At 40.5% G+C, this 24727-nt stretch overlaps 1 protein-coding gene across 1 annotated transcript in view; it reads left to right on the forward strand.

Moving 5' to 3' along the window:
* The window catches only part of LOC311135578 (unconventional myosin-VIIa-like), a gene marked incomplete at both ends in the record, with an annotated part of 62942 nt that extends 47629 nt beyond the window's left edge, over positions 1–15313 (forward strand). Inside the window, 18 exons of the mRNA XM_084169588.1 lie at positions 1482–1652; positions 2025–2142; positions 2297–2423; positions 2736–2905; positions 3184–3377; positions 3731–3855; positions 3926–4110; positions 4498–4651; positions 4781–4936; positions 5319–5424; positions 5630–5743; positions 6596–6683; positions 7212–7318; positions 9038–9223; positions 12318–12434; positions 12887–12970; positions 13049–13168; positions 15221–15313. Coding sequence (XP_084025714.1) covers positions 1482–1652; positions 2025–2142; positions 2297–2423; positions 2736–2905; positions 3184–3377; positions 3731–3855; positions 3926–4110; positions 4498–4651; positions 4781–4936; positions 5319–5424; positions 5630–5743; positions 6596–6683; positions 7212–7318; positions 9038–9223; positions 12318–12434; positions 12887–12970; positions 13049–13168; positions 15221–15313 — 2415 coding nt within the window. The remainder of the gene's footprint in view (positions 1–1481; positions 1653–2024; positions 2143–2296; positions 2424–2735; positions 2906–3183; positions 3378–3730; positions 3856–3925; positions 4111–4497; positions 4652–4780; positions 4937–5318; positions 5425–5629; positions 5744–6595; positions 6684–7211; positions 7319–9037; positions 9224–12317; positions 12435–12886; positions 12971–13048; positions 13169–15220) is intronic.
* Positions 15314–24727: the final 9414 nt, after the last annotated feature.

Raw genomic sequence — 24727 nt, forward strand, 5'->3', positions numbered from 1 at the left:
ACCCACACGTAAAAATGTATGCGCACATGACTGTAAGTCGCTTTGGATAAAAGCGTCTGCTAAATGGCATATTATTATTATTACTATTATTATTATTATTATTATTATTGTGCTGGGGACAATAAAAGGCCACTCTAAAATGTTCCGTTTTGTAACACAACACAATGCCACAGATGTCTCAAGTTTTGAGGGAGTGTGCAATTGGCATGCTGACTGCAGGATAATTGAATATTCATTTCTCTACCATAAGCCACCTCCAACGTTTTAGAGAATTTGGCAGTACGTCCAACCGGCCTCACCACCACAGACCACATGTAACCACGCCAGCCCAGGACCTCCACATCTGGCTTCTTCACCTGCGGGATCATCCGAGACCAGCCATCTGGACGGCTGATGAAACTGTGGGCTTGCACAACCAAAGAATGTCTGCACAGACTGTCAGAAACCGTCTCAGGGAAGCTCATCTGCATGCTCGTCGTCCTCACCAGGGTCTTGACCTGACGGCAGTTCGGCGTCGTAACTGACTTTAGTGGGCAAATGCTCACCTTCGATGGCTACTGGTACGCTGGAGAAGTGTGCTCTTCACGGATTAATTCCAGTTTCAACTGTACTGGGCAGATGGCAGATCGCGTGCATGGTGTCGTGTAGGCGAGCGGTTTGCTGATGTCAACATTGTGAACAGAGTGCCCCATGGTTGCAGTGGGGTTATGGTATGGGCAGGCATAAAGCTACGGACAACAAACACAATTGCATTTTATTGATGGCAATTTGAATGCAAAAGATCCTGAGGCCCATTGTCGTGCCATTCATCCGCCGCCATCACCTCATATTTCAGCATGATAATGCACAGCCCCATGTCGCAAGGGTCTGTACACAACTCCTGGAAGCTGAAAATGTCCCAGTTCTTCCATACTGGCCTGCATACTCACCAGACATGTCAACCATTGAGCACGTTTGGGATGCTCTGGATCGACGTGTAGGACAGCGTGTTCCAGTCCCACCAATATCCAGCAACTTCGCACAGCCATTGAAGAGGAGTGAGACAACATTCCACAGGCCACAATCAGCAGCCTGATCAACTCTACGAAGGACATGTGTTGTGCTGCAAATTGTGGTCACACCAGATACTGACTGGTTTTCTGATCTACACCCCTTCCTTTTTATTTATGTATCTGTGACCAGCAGACGCATTTCTATATTCCCAGTCATGTGAAATCCATAGATTAGGGCCTAATGAATTTATTTCAATTGACTCATTTCCTTATATGAACTGTAACTCAGTAAAATCTTAGAAATTGTTCCATGTTATCTTTAAATATTTTTGTTCAGCGTATATGTGAATGCACATTCATGCCTGATGTTTTTTTGTAAAATATGAAAGTGTTAAAGCTTCCCCTTATCTCTCACTCCATCTATCCACTCACCCTCTCTCAATCTCCCTCTCTCTCCATCTCTCTCCCATCCCGCTCTCTCTCGCTCAGGACGAGGATCTGGCGGAGCTGGCATCTCAGCAGTACTACGTAGAATATGGCTCCGAGATCCTCCAAGAGCGCCTCCTCAAACTCATCCCCTCCTACATCCCTGACCGTGAAATCAGCTCCGCCAAGACAACTGACAAGTGGGCCCAGCTAGTTGTCTCTGCCCACAGAAAGGTAGGTGTCCCCCAAGGATCGGTTTCAGAGCCCTTCACTTTCGGACCCAAAATCTGTTTCTCGTGCTCTTACAACAGGATTTGTCCTTTGAACTATTTGTCACTATATTCAGGGATGTAGCGGTAGGGTAAACACACGTAAGCACTGTTTCCACTGCTTATTCTTTAATGAATAGCGTTTAAGCATCTACTACGCCAAATTACTGTTTTCTGAATGAACATTTGTTAATCGCCGCCCGTCATCTCAATCGGCGTTCAGTGTTTACCCACCTTTGTTTTTACCACTACAACTTGACTATATTGTCCTATGAACAGTACATACGCTCACACACCCAGTTCTCAAACAGTCTCTCTAACCCCTCCTCTGCCTCAGGGAGTCTACACCCAGAAGAGGTTGGACCCTCAGAAGGTGAAAGAGGACGTGGTTGACTTTTCTCGTTTCAGGTGGCCTTTACTCTTCTCCCGCTTCTACGAGGCCTTCAAATTTTCAGGTAAGTCCACTGTTGATATTTATGGGAGTTTTGGCCAATGTAATACAAGGGATGTAACACTAATTATATTTCTGAGAAAGACCTGTATCGTATCCATGATGATATGACTAATTGTAGGTTGAAATGACCTCTAAGTAACCTTTGAACCCCTCAGGACCTAGCCTGCCTAAGAATGACGTCATTGTGGCAGTGAACTGGACCGGGGTCTACTTTGTGGATGAGCAGGAGCAGGTCCTTTTGGAACTCTCTTTCCCAGAGATTACTGCTGTGTCCAGTAGCAGGTAATGCTGCTACTATTCCTGTCTCCCAATAGTCTGTAGTCATTATTCGTCAATGATAATTAGATATGTTTTCATTCACTTGGTTGTTACTACTTTTCATTGATATCATGTTATTATAATGATGTCATTGAAATGATACAAAAATATGTATTCTTCAGTTGTAATATACAAAGCAACTGAATTAGAATAAGCATGTGCTTTTATACAACAAAATGAAATATGGAAATATGGAAAGATGAAAAAAAAATATATAAAATAATATTATAATCTGTAACATTGTTTTGATATTGTATGAATCATTTCCCGTTACAGAGGGGGTAAGCTCCAGGGCCAGAGCTTCTCGCTGGCCACCATCAAAGGAGACGAGTATACGTTCACCTCAAACAATGCAGAGGACATCCGTGACCTTATTGTGACCTTCCTGGAAGGCCTCAGGAAGAGGTCAAAGTTTGTGGTGGCGCTGCTGGACTGCCCCAACCCCTGTAAGTAACCTACTAGCGCCTGTACGTTATTTACTTTATCTTATTTGGTTTATTACACGGGGGCAATGCACATTGAGCAACATTGGAATCACTTTTTAAGAACAGGTAATGTTTTTCAAAGCCAGCAAGGGAAAGTATGGTGAATGACTGTGGTCTTGTTGGTGTTTTCTTGTACAGTGGCATGTTTTTCAACACCACCACACATGACTTTCCCTCACAGGGGACAATAAAGTTAATTGAATGGAATTTCCATTGAATTGAATGTTGTGTTCCCGTAGCGGGCGGCGAGGACTCCACCTTCCTCAGTTTCTCCAAGGGCGACCTGATCCTATTGGACGAGCACTGCGGCGAGCAGGTCATGACCTCGGGGTGGGCCCATGGGGTCAACGACAAGACCAAGCAGCAGGGGGACTTCCCGGCCGACTGCGTCTACGTCCTGCCCACCGTCACCCGGCCGCAGTATGACATCGTGGTGAGTGACCTCATGACTAGGGTTGCAAGTTCCAGGAACTTTTAGAAACTATGCTCATGGGTCATTTTGAAAATCTATGGAAACTTGGGGAATTTATACCACAATATGACATTGTAGTGATTATGACCTCAGGCATTGCCAAGCTCCATACGGTCTTTACAGTTCTTATTCTGTAGTTTCTCTTTTACTAAAGTTTTTTTTTGTCTGTCTGCATCTTTCTTTCCCTCTCCACCTCTCTCTTTCTTCTGCTCCCTCCCCTCTCCATCTCTCGTCCCTTTTTTCTCCATCTCACTCTTCCTCTCTTTTTTGCACCCTTCCATCCTCTCTCTCTCCCTCCTCTCTCTCTCTGCTAGGCTCTGGTGACTATGACTCCAGACCAGAGAAGAGAGTCCATCAACCTGTCCCAGATGGCCCTGGCTGAGAGTGAGGACAAGGTCAAGCCTTACACCCTAGAGGAGTTCTCCTACGACTACTTCAGGTAGTCACATGCACACTCACACTCTCACTCACTTCCTATTACACACTCACTATTCTCCTCCCCCCTCTAGACCCCCTCCTAAGAGCACTCTGATCAGGGTAATGATCCCTAAGGGCCGGGGGAAGGAGCGTCTGTGGTGTTGCACCAGGGAGCCCCTCAAACAGCCTCTGCTGAAGAAGGTGCTGGCCCATGAGGAGCTCTCCCAGGAGGCCCAACTGGCCTTCATTGATATCCTTACTGCCCTGCAGCCATTGTGTATCGAATACTTTATGCTTCATGTCCAAATCATCTTAAAGTAACTTTATTGAGCTACACAATCAATTTTAAACACTGGGATGATTTGACATAATTGACGTGCATTGTTTTTTGGACAAAAATGCTAAACAGTTAGCATTTGGAGACAGTGGCCAGGTAAACAAAACCAAAGCTGGATTGCTGTCTAACCTTGTCCATAGACTGCTTACTGGGTAAGGAAACCAATGTGTAATTTGGGTGAACTATCCCTTTAAATGTGACGCAAACCTCAACAGGTCATGGTATAATGTACATTATGTAGTAATGCATCATAGTTTTATGTCTGTGTTTAGCGTGTGTGGTATTGTGGTCAATGTTTGGTCATGGTCCTTGATCGCTCCCCTGCACCCCTGATGAAGTATATGGGTGACTACCCATCCAAGCGAGCGCGTTCGGTCAACGAGCTGACCGACCAGATCTTTGAGGGAGCGCTGAAGGCAGAGCCACTCAAAGACGAGATCTACTGTCAGATCCTCAAACAGCTCACCGAGAACCACATCAAGTATGTCTGACTCTGCAATCTACACACACAAGTTGTGGTCATATGGGGATTGACCATGGTGTGTATGTATGTGTGTGGCTGTGGTGTGTCTGCCTGCCTGCCTGCGTGCCTGTGTGTGTGGCTGTGCAGGTACAGTGAAGAGAAGGGCTGGGAGCTGCTGTGGCTCTGTACAGGTCTGTTCCCCCCCAGTAACATTCTGCTACCCCACGTCCAGAAGTTCCTCCAGGCTAAGAAGCACCACCCCCTCGCCCCTGACTGCATGCAGAGACTCCAGAAGGCCTTACGGTATATCTTACCCGCTTGTAAAGTATATTTACTTTAAGTGTTTCGACATGTACACACATTACAGGTTCAACCATTTAGGCAAAAGTTTTTTATTTATTTATTGAGTAAATAGAGGAGAAAAATGTTGACGTATTTAGGCAATAAGGGACAAATCCTAATTTGAGATCCATGCAAGATTTACGAAAAACATTTGAGTTGTGTGTGGATCTCAAGTAAGGATTTGTCTCCTAACTCGAGAGCCACTCAAGATCCATGCCTTCTTACTCATATTCCTTCCTTTGTCTTTCTCTTGTCTTCCTCTGGGTGAACAGTAATTGTAGCATGATGTACTACAGTACCCATAATGCTCTGTACACATAATGCTCTCTCCTTACTAATACAGTAATGGATCCAGGAAGTACCCGCCTCACCTGGTGGAGGTGGAAGCCATCCAGCACAAGACCACGCAGATCTTTCACAAAGTGTTCTTCCCCGATGACACAGACGAGGTGAGAGGTCAACCTCATCAATGTTGTTACAAAGTTGCAATGGCACAATGAGGCCCAAAACGTGAAGTCAACATTGAGACAATGTTGTGTGTTTGCTGGGTAACAGAGACAAATACAACACACATGCTGACTTATTCTAACCTGGAACGTATTGTGTGGTCACTTTCATTGCAAATTGTGTAAATTGTGTTTTTCTTTTTTTCAGGCTTTCGAGGTGGAGTCGAGCACTAAATCCAAAGAGTTCTCTCTGAACATCTCAGGCAGACTGCTCCTCAAGTCCTCTGAGGGCTTCAGCCTGTTTGTCAAGATCACTGACAAGGTACAATACTAGGATATGACCGATATTAAATCTGAAATCCACAGTGGTGAAACTGCCACGTCCGTTTGCGATATTACAACAACAAAGAAATTACTTCAAACAAAGAACAGTTTCTTTCCCTCGGACATCATTGAAGGTGTGATAGAACAGCAGAATATGCACTGCGACTTTTTTTTACCATGATGCTGGATGCTCCTCTCCTCCATTTCATCAACAAAACAAAAACAATAGCCAAGGCGCTGGGGTGAACAGTGCGGCTGTTTCCCCTTTTACTGCTAAGCCTCCCCAGCGAGAAAAACTGGTTGCAATGACATCATTAGGACATGTTTTTTTACTTTGCGGTCAGGGTGTATACTGGTTGTAAAATTATGTTTTTTTAAACATTACGTATTTACCTGGTTGTAATCTGCTTATATGACCAGATAACAACCAAAATATGACATCTTTCCCTGACTTCTTGATGAATCCTGTTTGTAAGCTGGTTGTAAACAAGAACCATTTACAACCAGAAATTACGTCATTATGACCCATGCAAAAGTTTGCCCTCTGGATCAGTACAAGATTGTGTTCTAATAACATACAAAAATACACCCAAATAATATATATAATTTCATAATATTTATCCAAATTATATACAAAATATTACAGTATGAGTCGCAGATCTTAATAATTCAAAACTGGGCTGTTTTGAAAGATGATATACTTCTCTATACCTCCACTAGGAGTTTACACCAATTTATGTTATTTTTGTAAGATTTCACTACTGTCGGAATGTGAGGGTGATTCAAATGATTCTAGATAAACTGTATCAATATTTGTGTTTGACCTTTGACCTTTGCTGGTTGTTTCCAGGTCATCAGTGTGCCTGAGGGGGATTTCTTCTTTGACTTTGTAAGGCATCTGACCGACTGGATCAAAAAAGCTAGACCCGCAAAGGACGGTAAAGACGTTAACTGTAAAGGACCCTAGATTCAGTAGAAAGGTTACCCATATGAAGATTATCCAAGATTAGATCTGTTCTTTATCACCTTTAATTCTCCAAGACAAAAATTAGCTTTATTCAACAAAACATTTTTTTTGGGGGGGCTTTTCTAAGAGAAACAACCATATCTAATCTTAGATCTTTGTCATTCTGATCAAAATATGAGTTCTCTAAAGTCTCTTAAAGAAGTCTCCTTTCAACTTTTCCATAGGCATCTGACATTTGCTAGGTCCACAAGAAAGAAAGTCAACCACCCTATTAATCCTAAGGATTCATTGATGATCCAACTTTCAGCACCCAGTGCGGCCTTCAGGGTTGGGCCACATAAACATTTCATCAAACATGGTGTGTCATGTCAACACGTTGTGGTTGTGGCAAGGGTTAATGATAGGTGAAGGTTAAGCTTGGGTTGGGGAACTTGCCATCTATGTAGATGTATTAATATGAGAAGTATGTCCTGAATCTCTCTCTATCGTCAATCTGCAGGTGTAGTGCCTTCACTGAGCTATCAGGTGTTCTTCATGAAGAAACTATGGACCAATACCATGCCAGGGAAAGACTCCATGGCCGACTCCATCTTTCACTACAACCAGGTGTGTGTGCGTGCGTGTGTGTGTGCAGAGTGCGAATTACGCCATGACATTCAGGTCTGTATTTTTATTGACCTTATAATAAAGACGTCATTAAAATGATAAAAATAAATGAATTATATATTTGAGATTCTTCAAATAGCCACCCTTTGCCTTGATGACAGCTTTGCACACGCTTGGCATTCTCTCAACCAGCTTCACCTGGAATGCTTTTCCAACAGTCTTGAATGGAGTTCCCACATATGCTGAGCACTTGTTGGCTGCTTTTCCTTCTCTCTGCCGTCCGACTCATCCCAAACCATCTCAATTGGGTTGAGGTCGGGGATTGTGGAGGCCAGGTCATCTGATGCAGCACTCCATCACTCTCCTTCTTGGTAAAATAGCCCTTACACAGCCTGGAGGTGTGTTGGGTCATTGTCCTGTTGAAAAACAAATGATAGTCCCACTAAGCCCAAACCAGATGGGATGGCGTATCGCTGCAGAATGCTGTGGTAGCCATGCTGGTTAAGTGTGCCTTGAATTCTAAATAAATCACAGACAGTGTCACCAGCAAAGCACCCCCACACCATAACACCTCCTCCTCCATGCTTTATGGTGGGAACTACACATGCGGAGATCATCCGTTCACCCACACCGCGTCTCACAAAGACACGGCGGTTGGAACCAAAAATCTCAAATTTGGACTCCAGACCAAAGGACAAATTTCCACCGGTCTAATGTCCATTGCTCGTGTTTCTTGGTCCAAGCAGGTCTCTTCTTATTATTAGTGTCCCTTTAGTAGTGGTTTCTTTGCAGCAATTCGACCATGAAGGCCTGATTCACACAGTCCCCTCTGAGCAGTTGATGTTGAGATGTGTCTGTTACTTGAACTCTGTGAAGCATTTATTTGGGCTGCAATTTCTGAGGCAGGCAACTCTAATGAACTTATCCTCTGCAGCAGAGGTAACTCTGGGTCTTCCATTCCTGTGGCGGTCCTCATGAGAGCCAGTTTCATCATAGTGCTTGATGGTTTTTGCGATTGCACTTGAAGAAACTTTCAAAGTTCTTGACATTTTCCATATTGACTGACCTTCATGTCTTAAAGTAATGATGGACTGTCATTCCTCTTTGCTTATTTGAGCTGTTCTTGCCTTTTTTGGTTACTACATGATTCAATATGTGTTATTTAATAGTTTTGATGTCTTCACTATTATTCTACAATGTAAAAGGTTGTAAAAATAAAGAAAAATCCTTGAATGAGTAGGTGTGTCCAAACTTTTGACTGGTAGTGTATACTTAAGTATCAAAAGTATTAATTATTTCAAATTCCTTATATTAAGCAAACCAGACAGCACCATTTTCTTGTTTTTATTTTATTTACTGATTGTCAGGGTCACACTCCAACACTCAGACATCATTTACAAACGAAGCATGTGTGTTTAGTGAGTCTGCCAGATCAGAGGCAGTAGGGATGACCAGGGATGTTCTCTTGATAAGTGTGTGAATTGGACCATTTTCCTGTCCTGCTAAGCATTCAAAATGTAACGGGTAATTTTGGATGTCATGGAAAATGTATGGAGTAAAAAGTACATTATTTTCTTTAGGAATGTAGTGAAGTAAAAGTAGTTAAAAATATAAATAGTAAAGTCAAAAATATAAATAGTAAATTACATGCTTGTGTGTGCTTGACTGTCTGCATATTTGTCTTAAGTGTATTGACCCTCCTCACTGCTCTCTCTTCAGGAGCTTCCCAAGTATCTCCGTGGTTACCACAAGTGTTCCCGGGAAGAGGTTTTCAAGCTGGGAGCGCTGATCTACAGGGTGAAGTTCGAGGAGGACAAATCCCAGTTTCCCAACATTCCCAAGATGCTGAAGGAGCTGATCCCTCAGGACCAGATCAGACACCTCTCGCCTGACGACTGGAAACGGGTGAGTCGTAAAATCAGAATTCCTATAGGACTAGTTTATCTGGACCGCGTGACCTGACCGAGAAAAACTATAGGAGTGCTGATCTAGGATCAGTTTTGTATTTTAGGTTATAAAGAATAAGAGGGGGAACCTGAATGTAGATCCCATTCTTTGTGAAACCCTTACCGAAGAAACAGTCTTCTGGCAAACAGTTCTGGCAAATATTTGGCCAATTTGCCGCAAATCTGCAGCAAGCTCATATTTTCACATGCAAATTGCTTTTGTGGCAAACTTGTGAACTTCTGGCAAACAATTCTAGGAAACTTGTGGTGAACATTCTACTGATTATGAATATGGAAATTAGATCAGGTTTTTGGTTACTTTATGTATTAACAACATTGAAATGTTGTATCAACATCACATAATTTTAAATGAACGTGCTTCAAACAGAGAACTAAACTAAACATACTAAATGTTCAAAATACACTAAACAACATGTATTCCATTTCTTATCAGATAAAAATAAATCCAATACAACTTGAAATCATCAGCATGCTAAATAAATTGTTTATTTAATATTTTTATGTAGTTACAACATTTACATGAGAGAAATGTGAACACTATGGGGATGTTGACCTTAGGATGTTTAACTCGCAAGTGCGTTTTGGACTTCTAACCCCATTTAAACATTGTGTGTTTGAGCTAGAGTGGTGTTTGTGAGGGTGGATCCGGAAGGTGCCTGGGGACGGTTCTTCTCACAAAAACGTCTTTAAAGTCTGAATGGTTTGAGCTCATTTATGAAAAGCTGAGACTCTCACGAACATGTAATGCTGTCTCTATGATGCTCATAAGTCACACGAGTAGTTAGAATGTAAGGAGTTCTTCTACATAGACGATCATAGTGCCTATAATACTGTAATAACCTCACATAGTTGCTGTCACAAACTCCAAACTCTACACAGTTGTCACTAACTAGTTGGATATTAATTTCCCGCTGAGCAAACAATTTCTGTACTTACTGAATTCTTATAAATTCATTTTTATCAGGTTTTTGCTTGGCGGACCTTATGTTTTTGTGTTCTACTTGTAGCCCTGGTTGTCCTGAAAATAAAATGTTAAAACACTTAATTGTGAGGCTAAATATAAGGACTGGACATGCAGATAAATGAAAGTAGTGAAAAGAAAATCAGATTTTTGCTGGGGTCTGGTGAACTGTTTGCCACTAGTGGCAATAAGTATTATTATTATGGCAGATTCACCACTAGTGACAAACATTTGCAACATTTCTGGCAACATTTATAGCTCCCAGACGAGCTTAACACATTTTATGCTCGTTTCGAGGCATACAATACCGAGCCATCCAGGAAGACTCTCGCTGCTCCGGACGTCCAGGTGCTTTCGCTCGCCAAGGCTGACTCTCAAAAGGGTGAATAGACACAAAGCCGCCGGCCTAGATGGCATCCCTGGCCGCGTCCTCAGAGTGTCTGCTGAGCAGCTGGTGGGCGTCTTCTCGGTCATCTTCAACCTGTCCCTGTTCCAGGCTGTAGTCCCCACCTGCTTCAAGGAGACCACCATCGTCCCAGTGCCCAAGAAAAACAAGGTGACATACCAAAATGAATATTGCCCCGTCTCACTCACCCCAGTCATCATGAAGTACTTCGATAGGCTGGCCTTGGCCCACATCAAGGCCAGCATGCCAGGCACACTGGACGCACTCCAATTTGCCTACCGCTCCAACAAATCAACAAAATATGCCTTTTCCATTGCTATTCACACGGCCAATAACACATCTGGACAAGAGGAACACCTATGTGAGAATTCTGTTCATTGACTACAGTTCAGCATTAAACAATATTGTTCCCTCCAAGCTCGACACCAAGCTCAGAGCCCTGGGTCTGGACAACACCCTCTGCAACTGGATCCTGGACTTCCTGACGGGCAGACCACAGGCTGTGAGGATTGGCAACAACACCTGCTCCACACTGACTCTTAACACAGGGACCCACCAGGGGTGTGTCCTCAGCCCTCTGCTGTACTTCCTGTTCACCCACAACTGCATCATCAAGTTTGCTGACGACACCATGGTTGTAGGCCTGATAACCAATAATGACGTGTCAGCCTGTACGGAGGAGGTAGGTGAACTTGCATTCTGGTGCCAGTACCGCAAGGCCCTCCAGTGGGTGGTGAAGACGGCCCAGTACATCACTGGAATAGTGCTCCCACCCATCCAGGACATCTACTCAAAACAGTGCCTGAGAAAGGCCCGCAGCATCATCAAGGAGCCCACACACCAGTATCAGAGCATGAGGTCTGATACCAACAGGCTCAGAGATAGTTTCTATCTTCAAGCCATCAGACTGCTGAACACTGAACTGGATTGACCACCTGCTCTGATTCTCCGCACCTTAGCACACATGCACTCACTCATGCACACACCCACCCATATATACATTCATGGTACACACACATCACAACTTCTGCTACCAGACTCGTATTATGATAGCTAAATACTGCACAATTTAAACACTTGCCCCCCAATTCTCCCTTCCCCAAAACACATGTAAATATTGGACTATAATTGTGCCTTCCTGTATCATACTTATGCTAAAATGTTTATTCTATTCTACTGAGCCATTTACTTTATGTTCATATTCTTATCTTGTATTATTTCTTATTGTTGAGAAGGAACCTGCATTTGGTTCAACAGTGTATATCATTTCTATCCTGTACATATGACTAATAAAATTTAAACTTGATTTTGTGGCACACTATTTAGTTTGCAGCAAATTTGCCGCAAACTTACGGGAAGTTTGCCGCAACAAATTCATTTTTGTAAGGGGTCCATGGATCCTAGTTATTGTGTCATCACAAATGTATAACGACATGCTAATTACATTGGCTGAGCAAGGATTTTGTGCTAATTTAGCAGAGGTACAGTAGTTCAGTGTACTACGCTTGCGTGATGAGTAACCTTGCCTGAGACCTGAAGACTTGCGCTAGCTCCTCAAATGAGTGTCTAAGCTTTAGGTCAGTTCACAGGCTTGTAGTGCATAAGAAACCAGGGTTTAAATCATATTTGGTCACACTCTCTGCTGCTTGATTTTCTGTCTCACAGTCTATAGTGGCGTTGTTCAACAAGCAGTCGGGGAAGACTCGAGAGGAGGCCAAGCTCTCATTCCTCAAAGTCATCTTCAAGTGGCCTACATTTGGCTCGGCCTTCTTTGAAGTCAAGGTAAAGATTTCTATAGGAATGCTGTATGGATTTCTGTATGAATTCATGTTATTGTGCAGAACTGGGGCAGAATGATAATTGTTTGTTGGGTTATTAGTGCATTAGAGTTACCGTGGCCATTTGAGTGCTGTTTGGTACTTTAGGAGGTTTTTGTTCCAATGTTCAAATAACTTTTCTTGATCAATGTTCAGAACACTCAACTCAATCTCAGGTCATGGACTATTATCATTGACCTGGTTAGAGAGTTGCTGTGAATTCCTTGCTACTTTCTTTTGATGTATTGTTGTTTTATTTATTTATTATCTCTGTCAGTCTATACATCTGCCTAATGTCTGCCTCAATCACAGTATTTATCTATATGATTAATAAAAAATAGTTCACAAACTCAATTTGTTCGTTATAGGTTTATAAGATACCAATTACAACTTAATGGATGTTCTCCTATTCAACAGCAAACCACTGATCCAAACTTCCCAGAGACCCTCTTGATAGCAATAAACAAACATGGTGTCAGCCTGATCGACCCCAAGTCAAAGGTGAGTGTGTGTGTGTCATGGAAGTTGTGTATGTGTGTGTGTGCTAAACAAGTATTTCTCCAATTCCCACCTGAACAGGACATCTTAACGACACACCCGTTCACTAAGATCTCCAACTGGAGCAGTGGAAACACCTACTTCCACATCACCATCGGCAACCTGGTCCGAGGCACCAAGCTGCTGTGTGAGACCTCACTGGTGAGCTACTGGACATTTCAACACTCACAATATGACATCACATGAGATGTCAATGGCTCTCAGGCAGTGTTGGTATACAGTATTTAGGGGTAGCCTATTTTAGAAAGATTCCTCACACTCTACACATACAGTGCATTTGGAAAGTATTCAGAACATGTTATGTTACACCCTTAGTCTAAAAATAAATAAAAAATCGCATCAATAATCATAATGACAAAGTGAAAAAGTGAAAAAGGTTTTTAGAATTTTTTGCAAATTTATTAAAAATCAAAACAGAAAACAGTATTCAGACCCTTTGCTGTGACACTCGAAATTGAGCTCAGGTGCATCCTGTTTCTATTGATCATCCTTGAGATGTTTCTACAACTTGATTGGAGTCCACCTGTGGTAAATTCTATTGATTGGACATGATTTGGAAAGGCACACTCCTGTCTATATAAGGTCCCACAGTTGACAGTGCATGTCAGAGCAAAAACCAAGCCATGAGGTCGAAGGAATTCTCAGTAGAGCTCCGAGACATGATTGTGTTGTGGCACAGATCTGGGGAAGGATACCAAAAAATATCTGCAGCATTGAAGGTCCCCAAGAACACAGTGGCCTCCATCATTCTTAAATGGAAGAAGTTTGGAACCACCAAGACTCTTCCTAGAGCTGGCCGCCCAGCCAAACTGAGCAATTGGGGAGAAGGGCCTTGGTCAGGGAGGTGACCAAGAACCCGATGGTCACTCTGACAGAGCTCCAGAGTTCCTCTGTTGAAATGGGAGAACCTTCCAGAAGGACAACCATCTCTGCAGCACTCATAGCATTTATCGTAGAGTGGCCAGATGGAAGCAACTCCTCAGTAAAAGGCACATAACAGCCTGCTTGGAGATTGCCAAAAGGCACCTAAAGGACTCTGACCATGAGAAACAAGATTCTCTGGTCTGATGAAACCAAGATTGAACTCTTTGGCCTGAATGCCAAGCGGCACGTCTGGAGAAAATCTGGCACCATCCCTACAGTGAAGCATGGTGTCAGCGTCATGCTGTGTGGATGTTTTTCATCGGCAGGGACTGGGAGACTAGATCAAGGTCATGATCAAGGGAAAGATGAACGGAGCAAAGTACAGAGAGATCCTTGATGAAAACATGCTCCAGAGCACTCAGGACCTCAGACTGGGGCGAAGTTTCACCTTCCAACAGGACAACGAATCTAAGCACACAGCCAAGACAACGCAGGAGTGGCTTCGGGACAAGTCTCTGAATGTCCTTGAGTGGCCCAGCCAGAGCCCGGACTTGAACCCAATCGAACATCTCTGGAGAGACCTGAAAATAGCTGTGCAGCGACGCTCCCCATCCAACCTGACAGAGCTTGACAGGATCTGCAGAGAAGAATGAGAGAAACTCCCCAAATACAGGTGTGCCAAGCTTGTATCGTCATAACCAAAAAGACTCTAAGCTGTAAACGCTGCCAAAGGTGCTTCAACAAAGTACTGAGTAAAGGGTCTGAATACTTATGTAAATGTAATATTTCCATTTGTAAAACATTAGCAGCAATTTCTAAAAACCTGTTTTTGCTTTGTCATTATGGGGTATTGTGTGCAGATTGATGAGCATAAAAAAAATTGAATAAGGCTGTAACATAACAAAATGTGGAAAAAGTCAAGGAGTCTGAATACTTTCCGAATGCACTGTATAGACAGGTTAGCTGACAACGTCGTGAAACGATACGCACACCTCAAAGGGTTAGAAGGCTCTGTGTTGTTGGGGTTCTGGATGGCCAGATAGCTAACAACAATGACAAGAAACTGCCATCTGGTGGCTCGTTTTAGCTCGTTTGATTTTGTTCTTGATACAGTGTCTTGTTTTGAGAGCCGGCTTGGAGTGACAGTTGAGCAGGTTTTCACTTTTGGGACTATTCTGTTGGCTCCATTGCGCCAGGCAAGCTCAATCAAGTGCATGTAAAAGTATTTGACAGATACTACTATTTGAACACAGGTCTGATTCATAGGCTACCATGAAATATGGCAAAACATTAATGTACCTTTGAACTGGTTTGTCTTTGTGACCACAGGGCTACAAGATGGACGACCTCCTGACCTCTTACATCAGCCAGATGCTGACCACCATGACTAAACAGAGCGGTTCCCGTGGCAACATCAAGTGATCTGGAAAGTAATTGATCCCGCTGTTGAGTGTAGTAGGCCTCGAGGGCTATTACACTGTCTCATTAAAACATAGAAGGATACATACAACCCTTCCTCCATAACATGCCAAATCAAAAACATGCACACACACACAGATGCACTTGACTGATTTTCTCCCAAAAATGTGGATCAAAGAGAGTGGGAAATGCAGGAGAATCTCTGGTCTTTGAGTCTATTCTACAGATACTTCTCATCTCAGAACTACAGGTACAACGTTGCTACAACGTCTGACTGCAATGTCTGAGACATTCGATGAATATAATGCATCTCCACCACTATTGTGTTAAAGAAATGTACATAGATCATTGGTTAAGGGGATGGAGGGACGATAGCGGCATTGCGACTAGAATTCTCTTTTTTTATTGTCAGTAGGAAATGTGACGATTTACATTTTTGATTGATGTTTTGGCCATGACCATAATTTGACTGATTGTCAGATGTTGGTTTATAGCTTGGATCCTGTCTTAACAATCACCGATTGCCTTTATTTGACCTATACCCAAATGCACAACCAACAAGTACAACTTGTTACATGGCAACTAATCAGGAGCTTTGTTTATAAAATGTTTTTACGCAAAAATGTTTTTGGTCCAATTTTGTGATTTATAAATATTGGGCCTAAACCTATACAACTAAGGCTTGTCCATACTGTATATCTCATGTGTAATCACTATTATATTTTGGTTTAGAGTTTAATTCAACATTATTCCTTATCATTATCACATGCAGGCTAAATAGTTTATTTCAATATCAATTCATACCCAATCAGTGTTATTAGTACATTTTATGAGTACAGTCAGATTTACCTCTAGACATTAGCTGGCTCTAGGACTTTGCTTACAGTGTGTATACCACATCACTGTAAAAACCTTTAGTGGAAAGTTGACAATATTTAATAATGTGATATTTCTAACGAGCACATATTTAGCTATTTGCCTAATGAATTAATAATTGAATCAAATGTATTCTGTAAATAAATTGTTTCATATGACTTGGCTTTTTAAAATTGTGGATCAATCAATGAATTTTAAGTTTAAAGGTGAACTCCGTTAAATTACAAAATACAGTATCATCTACGTACAGAAATCAACAACAAATGTGTCAAGACTGCCATTATTGGCTCTTAAAGGTGCCTGTTTTGGCATATTAAAGTTAAGTTATTGTTGATGTCTGTAAGCAGGATATCACCCCCACAGGCATCGCACACATCCCCACGAGCTAAAAAATAAGAATATTATTGTATAAGCCATGAAAATCTTTTTTTGAATTACAGGAAATTATACTGAACAAAGATATAAATGCAACATGCAACAATTTAAAAGATTTTGCTGAGTTACAGTTCATACTGAAAAAGGAAATAAGTGAATTGAAATAAATAAATTAGGCCCTAATCTATGGATTTCACATGACTGGGCAGGGGTGCATCCATAGGTGGGCCTGGGAGGGCTAGGCACACCCACTTGGCAGCCAGGCCCACCCACTGGGGAGCCACGCTCAGCCAATCAGAATGAGTTTTTCCCACAAAAAGGCTTTATTACAGACAGAAATACTCCTTAAAATCTGAGAGAAATAAGCTTTTTGTGTGAGTGGAATATATCTGGGATTTTTTTTTATTTCAACTCATGAAACATGGGACCAACACTTTTTATGTTGCATTGATATTTTTGTTCAATGTAGCTTTAAAATTGCAAATATCTTTCTCAGCCTCATGGCAAAATGTGTAAAATAGCAGGAAATTAGCTCAGGGATTCTTGACAGTTGGGACAATCCTTGTCCGGCAGGGAAACTTTATTTTTATAGTTGAAAAAATTGATTTTGTTGCATTATTTTAGCCAAAAATTGACATTTAGGGGGATTTTCTCAGGAAAATATTTGTTTTGGAATTTTCTAAATACTTTCAATACTATTCATTTCCATGTCGGCTCTATGCCTGGAAATGCCCTTGTCCGGCGCAAAGGATCCCAATTTCAAACACTCCCAAAAAGTATTTAAAATTCTAAAAACAGGCAATAATGGATAATGATCTTATGTAGTTTATTGCAATAGTCCTCTGCAATAGTCAACTATGTGGTGTGCATTTTTGTGTTTGAAAAGGTGCGGCGTTAAGTGAGTGAGAGGGGAAATGGTTGCATATCCCAGAGCCGACCGGGGGTCTATGAGCAGGGGTAGTGAGAGAGAGCTTTCAATTTTGTGTAGATGAGGGATATACATTTTTAAATATAGTATACATCTAATCTAATTTTTCATTGTCCTATCATGATGGAAAGATCCCTAACCCTATAACCTGGACACCCACCTGAGCGACCCATACACCAAAGAGAAGTTCCCATCTCTTTTATGGACCTGCTGTGAATAAGCAGCCTAAACAGAGAAATAAATGCAGTCAGAGACCTACTTGAGCAGCACCGCCCCCTCAAGATTCTGAGCCTGCCTGGCAGGGTTGGTCCTACAAAGCCAGAGCCCCCTGATGGGAGAGCATAATATACAAGGAAATTCTCAAAGCTGCTAATGAGAACCTTGACGACCTTTTACCTAGCCGGTGGGGATTCCGGTGGGGTACGCCCACCCAGGTAGTGGCAGTGCTGGCAACACTGGCTGCAGTAACCCATGGGGAGGGGGTCACACTCGGACAATCAGAGAGGGGGTTTATCATTGTGGCCCAGGTGGCACAAAATAATCAAAGGTCTGACCGCATGGAGATGCTTGGGAAAATGGTTACAACAGGGGATCAGAGTGTTTGTGTCTCAGGTGAAGAGGGTGGATCTGATCTCCATCACCTAGGACTTGACATAGATTAAGTAGATTAATCAAATCTCACATTGTTATCAATTTCTGCTCAATCTGCATGCTTTCTCAATCAGCTTTAACTGTATGTGCACTCGTAAATCAAGTTATTTCTCGAGTTGGGCTCTGGGATATAACAGCCGTTGAGTATCTGATTTTATGGTGGATTGTGGAGGAGGGGGGTTGAGTGTGTTGGAGTATGTGAGTATGTGCGTGTGTGCTTGTCTGGCATCTGTTGTGGGGGGGTGGGGATGTTGGGGGGGAGGGTATGGAATGGACCACGGGAATTATTTGCCAGGATAATAATTGCTTGTCAATGAATTAAATGTAATACAATGGCAATCCGGGTTATATGTTAGAATCCTACGCGTGAACTGCCGACATTATTACGCATATTAATTGATAATGATGGAAAATAGGATATGCATAATTTTAAAAAAATTGTTATATAGATATATATAGAGAGAGAGGTGAAAGCATTGGAAATGCTTTTGGCGGTTAATCTGCTTCTGTTTTGTGGGTGGCACTGTGTGCTGTTTCCGATGGATGGGTCCTGGCCTCTTGGGGCCTTAGGGATACGGAGGGACGTGGGAGGGATACGGAGGGACGTGGATAGGATGCTGATCACTGGGATGACGGCTCAACTTGGGATGGGGAGGGGCTTTAGCGGGGGAATTAGTGGAGAACAATTGAAGAGTTACTCCGTAGCAATGCAAATATCACGGTACAGCTATATGGACACTCAATCATTACGCTATTTTTTATTGGTAAATTTACAAACATATATAATGATAAATAGACTTGAAACTTGTATCTCATTATGGTGTATGGTGAAATAAGTATAGCCAGTTATAATTGTAATGGCTTAGCTGATAATAACAAAAGAAGAACAATATTTACATGGCTCAAAGAGAAGGAATATAATATCTATTGTATACAGGAAACTCATTCAACAATTCGAGATGAAGTAGCGTGGGAAAAAGAATGGGGGGGGGGGGGGGGATATACTTCTCCCATGGGCAAAGAAATTCAAAAGGGGTGATGATATTAATTAATAGTCATTTCGATCCGAATGTGCAAATTGTCCAAATAGATACGCAAGGTAGATGGATTATTTTAAATATGTTATTGGACCATAAACAGATATGGCTCATTAACCTTTACGGACCAAATAATGATGATCCACAATTCTTTGACAATATATAGAATAAATTATCAAGCCTGCAAGCAACTCAAGACAATATTATTATGGTGGGGGATTATAATACTGTTTTAAATAGCTCAATGGACTGTAAAGGATATCACACCACAAACAATCACCCACATGCTCTTAAGGAAATTGTGAATGTCATGGATACATTAGAACCCCCCCCCAAAAAAAAAAAAAAAGTATAATTGTAAAGTGGTTATCCCACTGGCTATAGGGTGAATGCACCAATTTGTAGTCGCTCTGGATAAGAGCGTCTGCTAAATGACGTAAATGTGCCCTTGAGCAAGGCACTTAACCCTAATTGCTCCTGTAAGTCGCTCTGGATAAGAGCGTCTGCTAAATGACTAAAATGTAAATGTAAAATGTAAACTAGTAGATATATGGAGGCTTAAATATACTGATCTAGTGAGATATACATGGCGGAGATTGAATCAAGCTAGTCGTCTTGACTTCTTTCTTATCTCATTCTCGTTGGCACCAAAAGTAAAAAAAAGTGTTGATAGGGGACAGAATGCGGTCGGACCATCATATAATAGGCATATACATTACTCTTACTGAATTTCCACGTGGGCTAGGATATTGGAAATTTAATCAAAGCCTATTGGATGATAATTTATTTATAATTAGAACAAAGGAATTTATAACTGACTTTTTCCAACATAACATAGGTACAGTGAATCCCCTTATTGTATTGGACACCTTTAAATGTGCCTTTAGAGGCCATGCAATTCAGTACTCATCTCGAAAACAAAAGCAATTTAGGTCAAAAGAGTTTATACTAAGAAAGGAAATAGAAAGTCTAACAGAACAGATAGATGGCAATAAAAACTGTAACATAGAGGCTCAGAATAAATTAGAGGAAAAACAAAAAGAAATGGAGAAACTTATTCAAGAAAGATCAAGTGTAATATATTATAAAAATAAAGCAAACTGGATGGAATATGGGGAAAAGTGCACACAATTCTTTTTTAATCTTCAACATAGGAATGCTACCAAAAAGAAGTTAATGAAACTGGTTACAATTGACGGAGTCACCCATAATTCACCAAATGATATTTTGAAGGAAGAAACAAAGTACTTTAAGCATATGTTTTCTTTTCAGTCGCCTCCATCTCCTCTAACTGAAGCTAATTGTAGAGATTTTTTTTCTATTGATAATGTCAAATTAACAGCCACACAGAAAGACTCATGTGAAGGTGAAATTACAGAGGAGGAACTTCTGGATGCAATTAAAGACTTTAAGTCCGGGAAAACTCCAAGGTTGGATGGCATACCAGTCGAGGTATACCAAACCTTTTTTGATATACTAAGAGGACCGTTATTAGTATGTTTTAACCACTCCTATGTAAATGGTAGATTATCTGACACTCAAGAAGAAGGTCTGATCTCATTATTACTGAAACAGGATACAAGTGGAAAATATAAAGATCCAGTCCATTTACAAAATTGGAGGCCCCTTACACTTCAGTGTTGTGATGCAAAAATCCTAGCAAAATGTATAGCGCATAGAATTAAAAAGGTATTGTCGGATATTATTCATTCTAATCAGACAGGTTTTTTACATGGAAGATACATTGGAGATAATATAAGGCAAGTATTGGAAACAATAGAACACTATGGAAAATATGGGAAACCAGGCCTGCTATTCATAGCAGACTTCGAAAAGGCATTTGATAAAGTTCGACTGGGGTTTATATATAAATGCCTGGAGCATTTCAATTTTGGAGAATCTCTTATAAAATGGGTCAAAATCATGTATAGTAACCCTAGGTGTAAAATAGTAAATAATGGCTATTTCTCTGAAAGTTTTAAACTGTCAAGAGGAGTGAAACAAGGTTGTCCACTATCGGCATATCTATTTATTGTGGCCATCGAGATGTTAGCTATTAAAATCAGATCCAATAATAATATCAGAGGATTAGAAATACAGGGCTTAAAAACAAATGTGTCATTGTACGCTGATGACTCATGTTTTCTTTTAAATCCACAACTAGAATCCCTCCACAGCCTCATAGAGGATCTAGATACATTTTCTAACCTCTCTGGATTACAACCAAATTATGACAAATGTACTATATCACGTATTGGATCACTAAAAAATAAAAAATTTACATTACCATGTAGTTTACCAATAAAATGGTCTGATGGTGATGTGGATATACTCGGAATACATATCCCAAAGGAAATAAATGATCTCACTTCAATAAATTTTAATAGAAAGTTAGCAAAAATAGATAAGATCTTACTACCATGGAAAGGAAAATACCTGTCAATTTGTGGAAAAATCACCCTGATTAACTCTTTAGTATTATCCCAGTTTACCTATTTGCTTATGGTCTTGCCTACGCCTAGCGAACAGTTTTTTTAATTATATGAGAAAAAAATATTCAATTTTATTTGGAACGGCAAGCCAGACAAAATTAAAAGAGCATATTTATATAATGAATATGAATTCGGAGGACAGAAATGATTAAAGCATTAGACCTATCACTAAAAGCTTCAGTCATACAAAAGTTATACTTAAATCCGAACTGGTTCTCAAGCAAATTAGTAAGATTGTCTCACCCAATGTTCAAGAAAGGCCTTTTTCCCTTTATTCAGATTACAACCTCTCACTTTCAGTTATTTGAAAAGGAAATAATCTCCCAAATGTCACTTTTTCTAAAACAAGCCATAGAAAGTTGGTTGCAATTTCAATGTAATCCTCCAGAAACGACAGAACAAATAATGCAACAAATATTGTGGTTAAATTCAAATATACTAATTGACAAAAAACCTTTATTTTTTGACAGAATGTTTAAAAAAGGTATAATCTTCGTAAATGATATCATCGGTAGGACTGGTGGAGTTATGTCGCACATGCAGCTAACAAAAACATATGGAAATGTCTGCTCTACCCAAAATTACAACCAAATAATTGCAGCCTTACCACAAAAGTGGAAGAGGAAAGTGGAAGGGGGAGAAAGTAAGGAACTTGTCTGTCGGCCTTGCATTAAAGAACATAATTGATTAAGGAAAACTGTGATAAATAAAAAAGTATATCAGTTTCACTTAAGGACCAAAGGATTGACAGCCGTCCCATATAGATTGCAAAATAGTTGGGAAGAGATCTTTGACGTACCGATCCCATGGCATAGTGTTTATGAACTGACACGCAAAACGACACCGGATTAAAAAATTAGAATCTTACAATTTAAATTATTATATAAAATTCTTGCTACCAATAGAATGTTATTTATATGGGGGATACAATCCTCCCAGCTCTGCAGATTTTGCTGTGAAGAGACAGAATCATTAGATCATTTGTTTTGGTTCTGTCCATTTGTAGCTTGTTTTTGGACACAGGTCCAGGAATGGCTAAAGGATTGCAATATTTACCTGGAACTAACCTTGCAGATAGCATTACTGGGTGATCTGAAAAGTCATAGTCAATCAATCAATAATATAATAATACTTTTAGCAAAAAAATATATTTTCAATTTACAATCTGTAGAAACAATGAGAATAGAAAGGTTCAGAACTTTTGTAAAACATAACAGTACAGTTGAATAATATATGGCAAATAGAAATCCAATATGGATGGTGTTAAATGAAGTTGAAGGATGGGACTAATAACAACTAACAACAACTAATAACAACAAGATAACTAATAATGTAAAGCATACTGTGTCCATAATAAGTATTTAGGTTATTGTTATGTGAATTATTTAACAAACTATTTTAGTGTCTCTGTGCGTCTCCCAAAAGGTTGTAAGTCTTTTGGGATTTAAGTAACGGCCAGAGTCCCGGTCTGCATAGTCAGAGATATTTATTCATTGAGAATTCTGCCATCACAATTTCAGAGTCCATCTTTTATACTCATACGTCATACAAAAATAAATCCCTTTCCTCTGTAGGCGGGCTGTAGTTTTCCACTCTAAAACTGCTCTACTGACTTTCAGTTCACACACATATACACACATGCATACACACATACATACACACACACACACACACATATCCTACTCCCTGCTTTACTCAGTTATTGCCATTCTCACAATATTCTGCACCATGTTTTCATAACAGTTTCTCCCCTCCCTAAATTGGGAGGCCTCTTTATCTTAGTTTCTCAGTTGTCTTTGTTGTCTGGCCTAACTCTTACTCACATTGCTAAATAGTGGCTCAATGCCATAGCCTTTACTGGTCCTACACTCACACATTTCTAACACATTATACACAGTTTCAGGGTGTAATAATTAGTCATTAATAATTAATCTATCAGTTATAGATTGAGAGCTTTTGTGAAAGAGCACAGTTAGAAAGATATGGCATATAGAAGCAAACCGGATGGACATCATGAAAATGATCGGAGAGGTTGAGGGTAGAGGAAGTTCAGGAGTAAAAACAAAATATAATTATTGTAAAATTGACTGTCCATAAAATGTATATAGCATGTATAAGCTGGAAGTAGAGCCCTAAGCATTGTTGTTCACTAGTTTACTCCAATTAGGGAAGGGGTGGTGGGGTTGGAAAGTAATAAAGGGAAATATATTTTTTTTAAGGATGTGTGTATGTATGTATGTATGTATGTATATATATTTGCGAGAAAAAAAAACATATGGGGGATTGGAAGTGATGCAGACAATTACATTGATGGAAGTTACAATCTATCTGCAATATTAAAGCTGATCTACTCCCTAAAAAAAAGAAAACTAAAATAAATAAATAAATATGTTCTATGGGTGTCACCTCATTACGCTGCCTTATGCTCAAAAAAGTGATGTGCCTATAAACGTTGACTACAATCAATCAAACACATTCAATAAAACATCAGGTTTGGGTCAAATCCAATACAACACATCACAGAGGTGGCAGCAGCTGAGACTGGGGAGTTTTTCAGGATCAAAATAAATATGAAAAAAATTAAAGTAAAACCTGCCTCAGTCTTCTATTACCTAACCCTAGGATTAGAGTTGCAAAGGGAGGGTATATTACTGGAAACTTTTTAAGTTTACCAGTAAACTACCAGAATTGGTATCATTCAAGGATTGTATGTAATCGATCACAATACATTAAGTGGCCCTTTTGGGTACTTCAGGTGTCTGAAATTATCTCTGGCCCTCTGTGTGGCCTTATCACATGTAAAATATATGACAAGATTAAATAAGATTATAATCCTAAATATAAACCATTTAATTTAGTGAATATGTGGTAAGGAGCCTTGGCAAGCCAGAACAGCTCATAGGGCAGGAGCCTATGTCCTGTAGCGTGAGGCAGCTTGATGTACAAGTACAGTGGCTAGCGAAAGTATTCACCCTCCTTGTCATTTTTCCTATTGTGTTGCCTTACAACCTGGAATTAAAATTGTTTTTTTGTATAATTTGATTTACACAACATGCCT

The sequence above is a fragment of the Coregonus lavaretus genome (genome assembly GCF_964263955.1).
Source record: "Coregonus lavaretus genome assembly, chromosome: 10".
Taxonomy (NCBI): Eukaryota; Metazoa; Chordata; class Actinopteri; order Salmoniformes; family Salmonidae; genus Coregonus; species Coregonus lavaretus.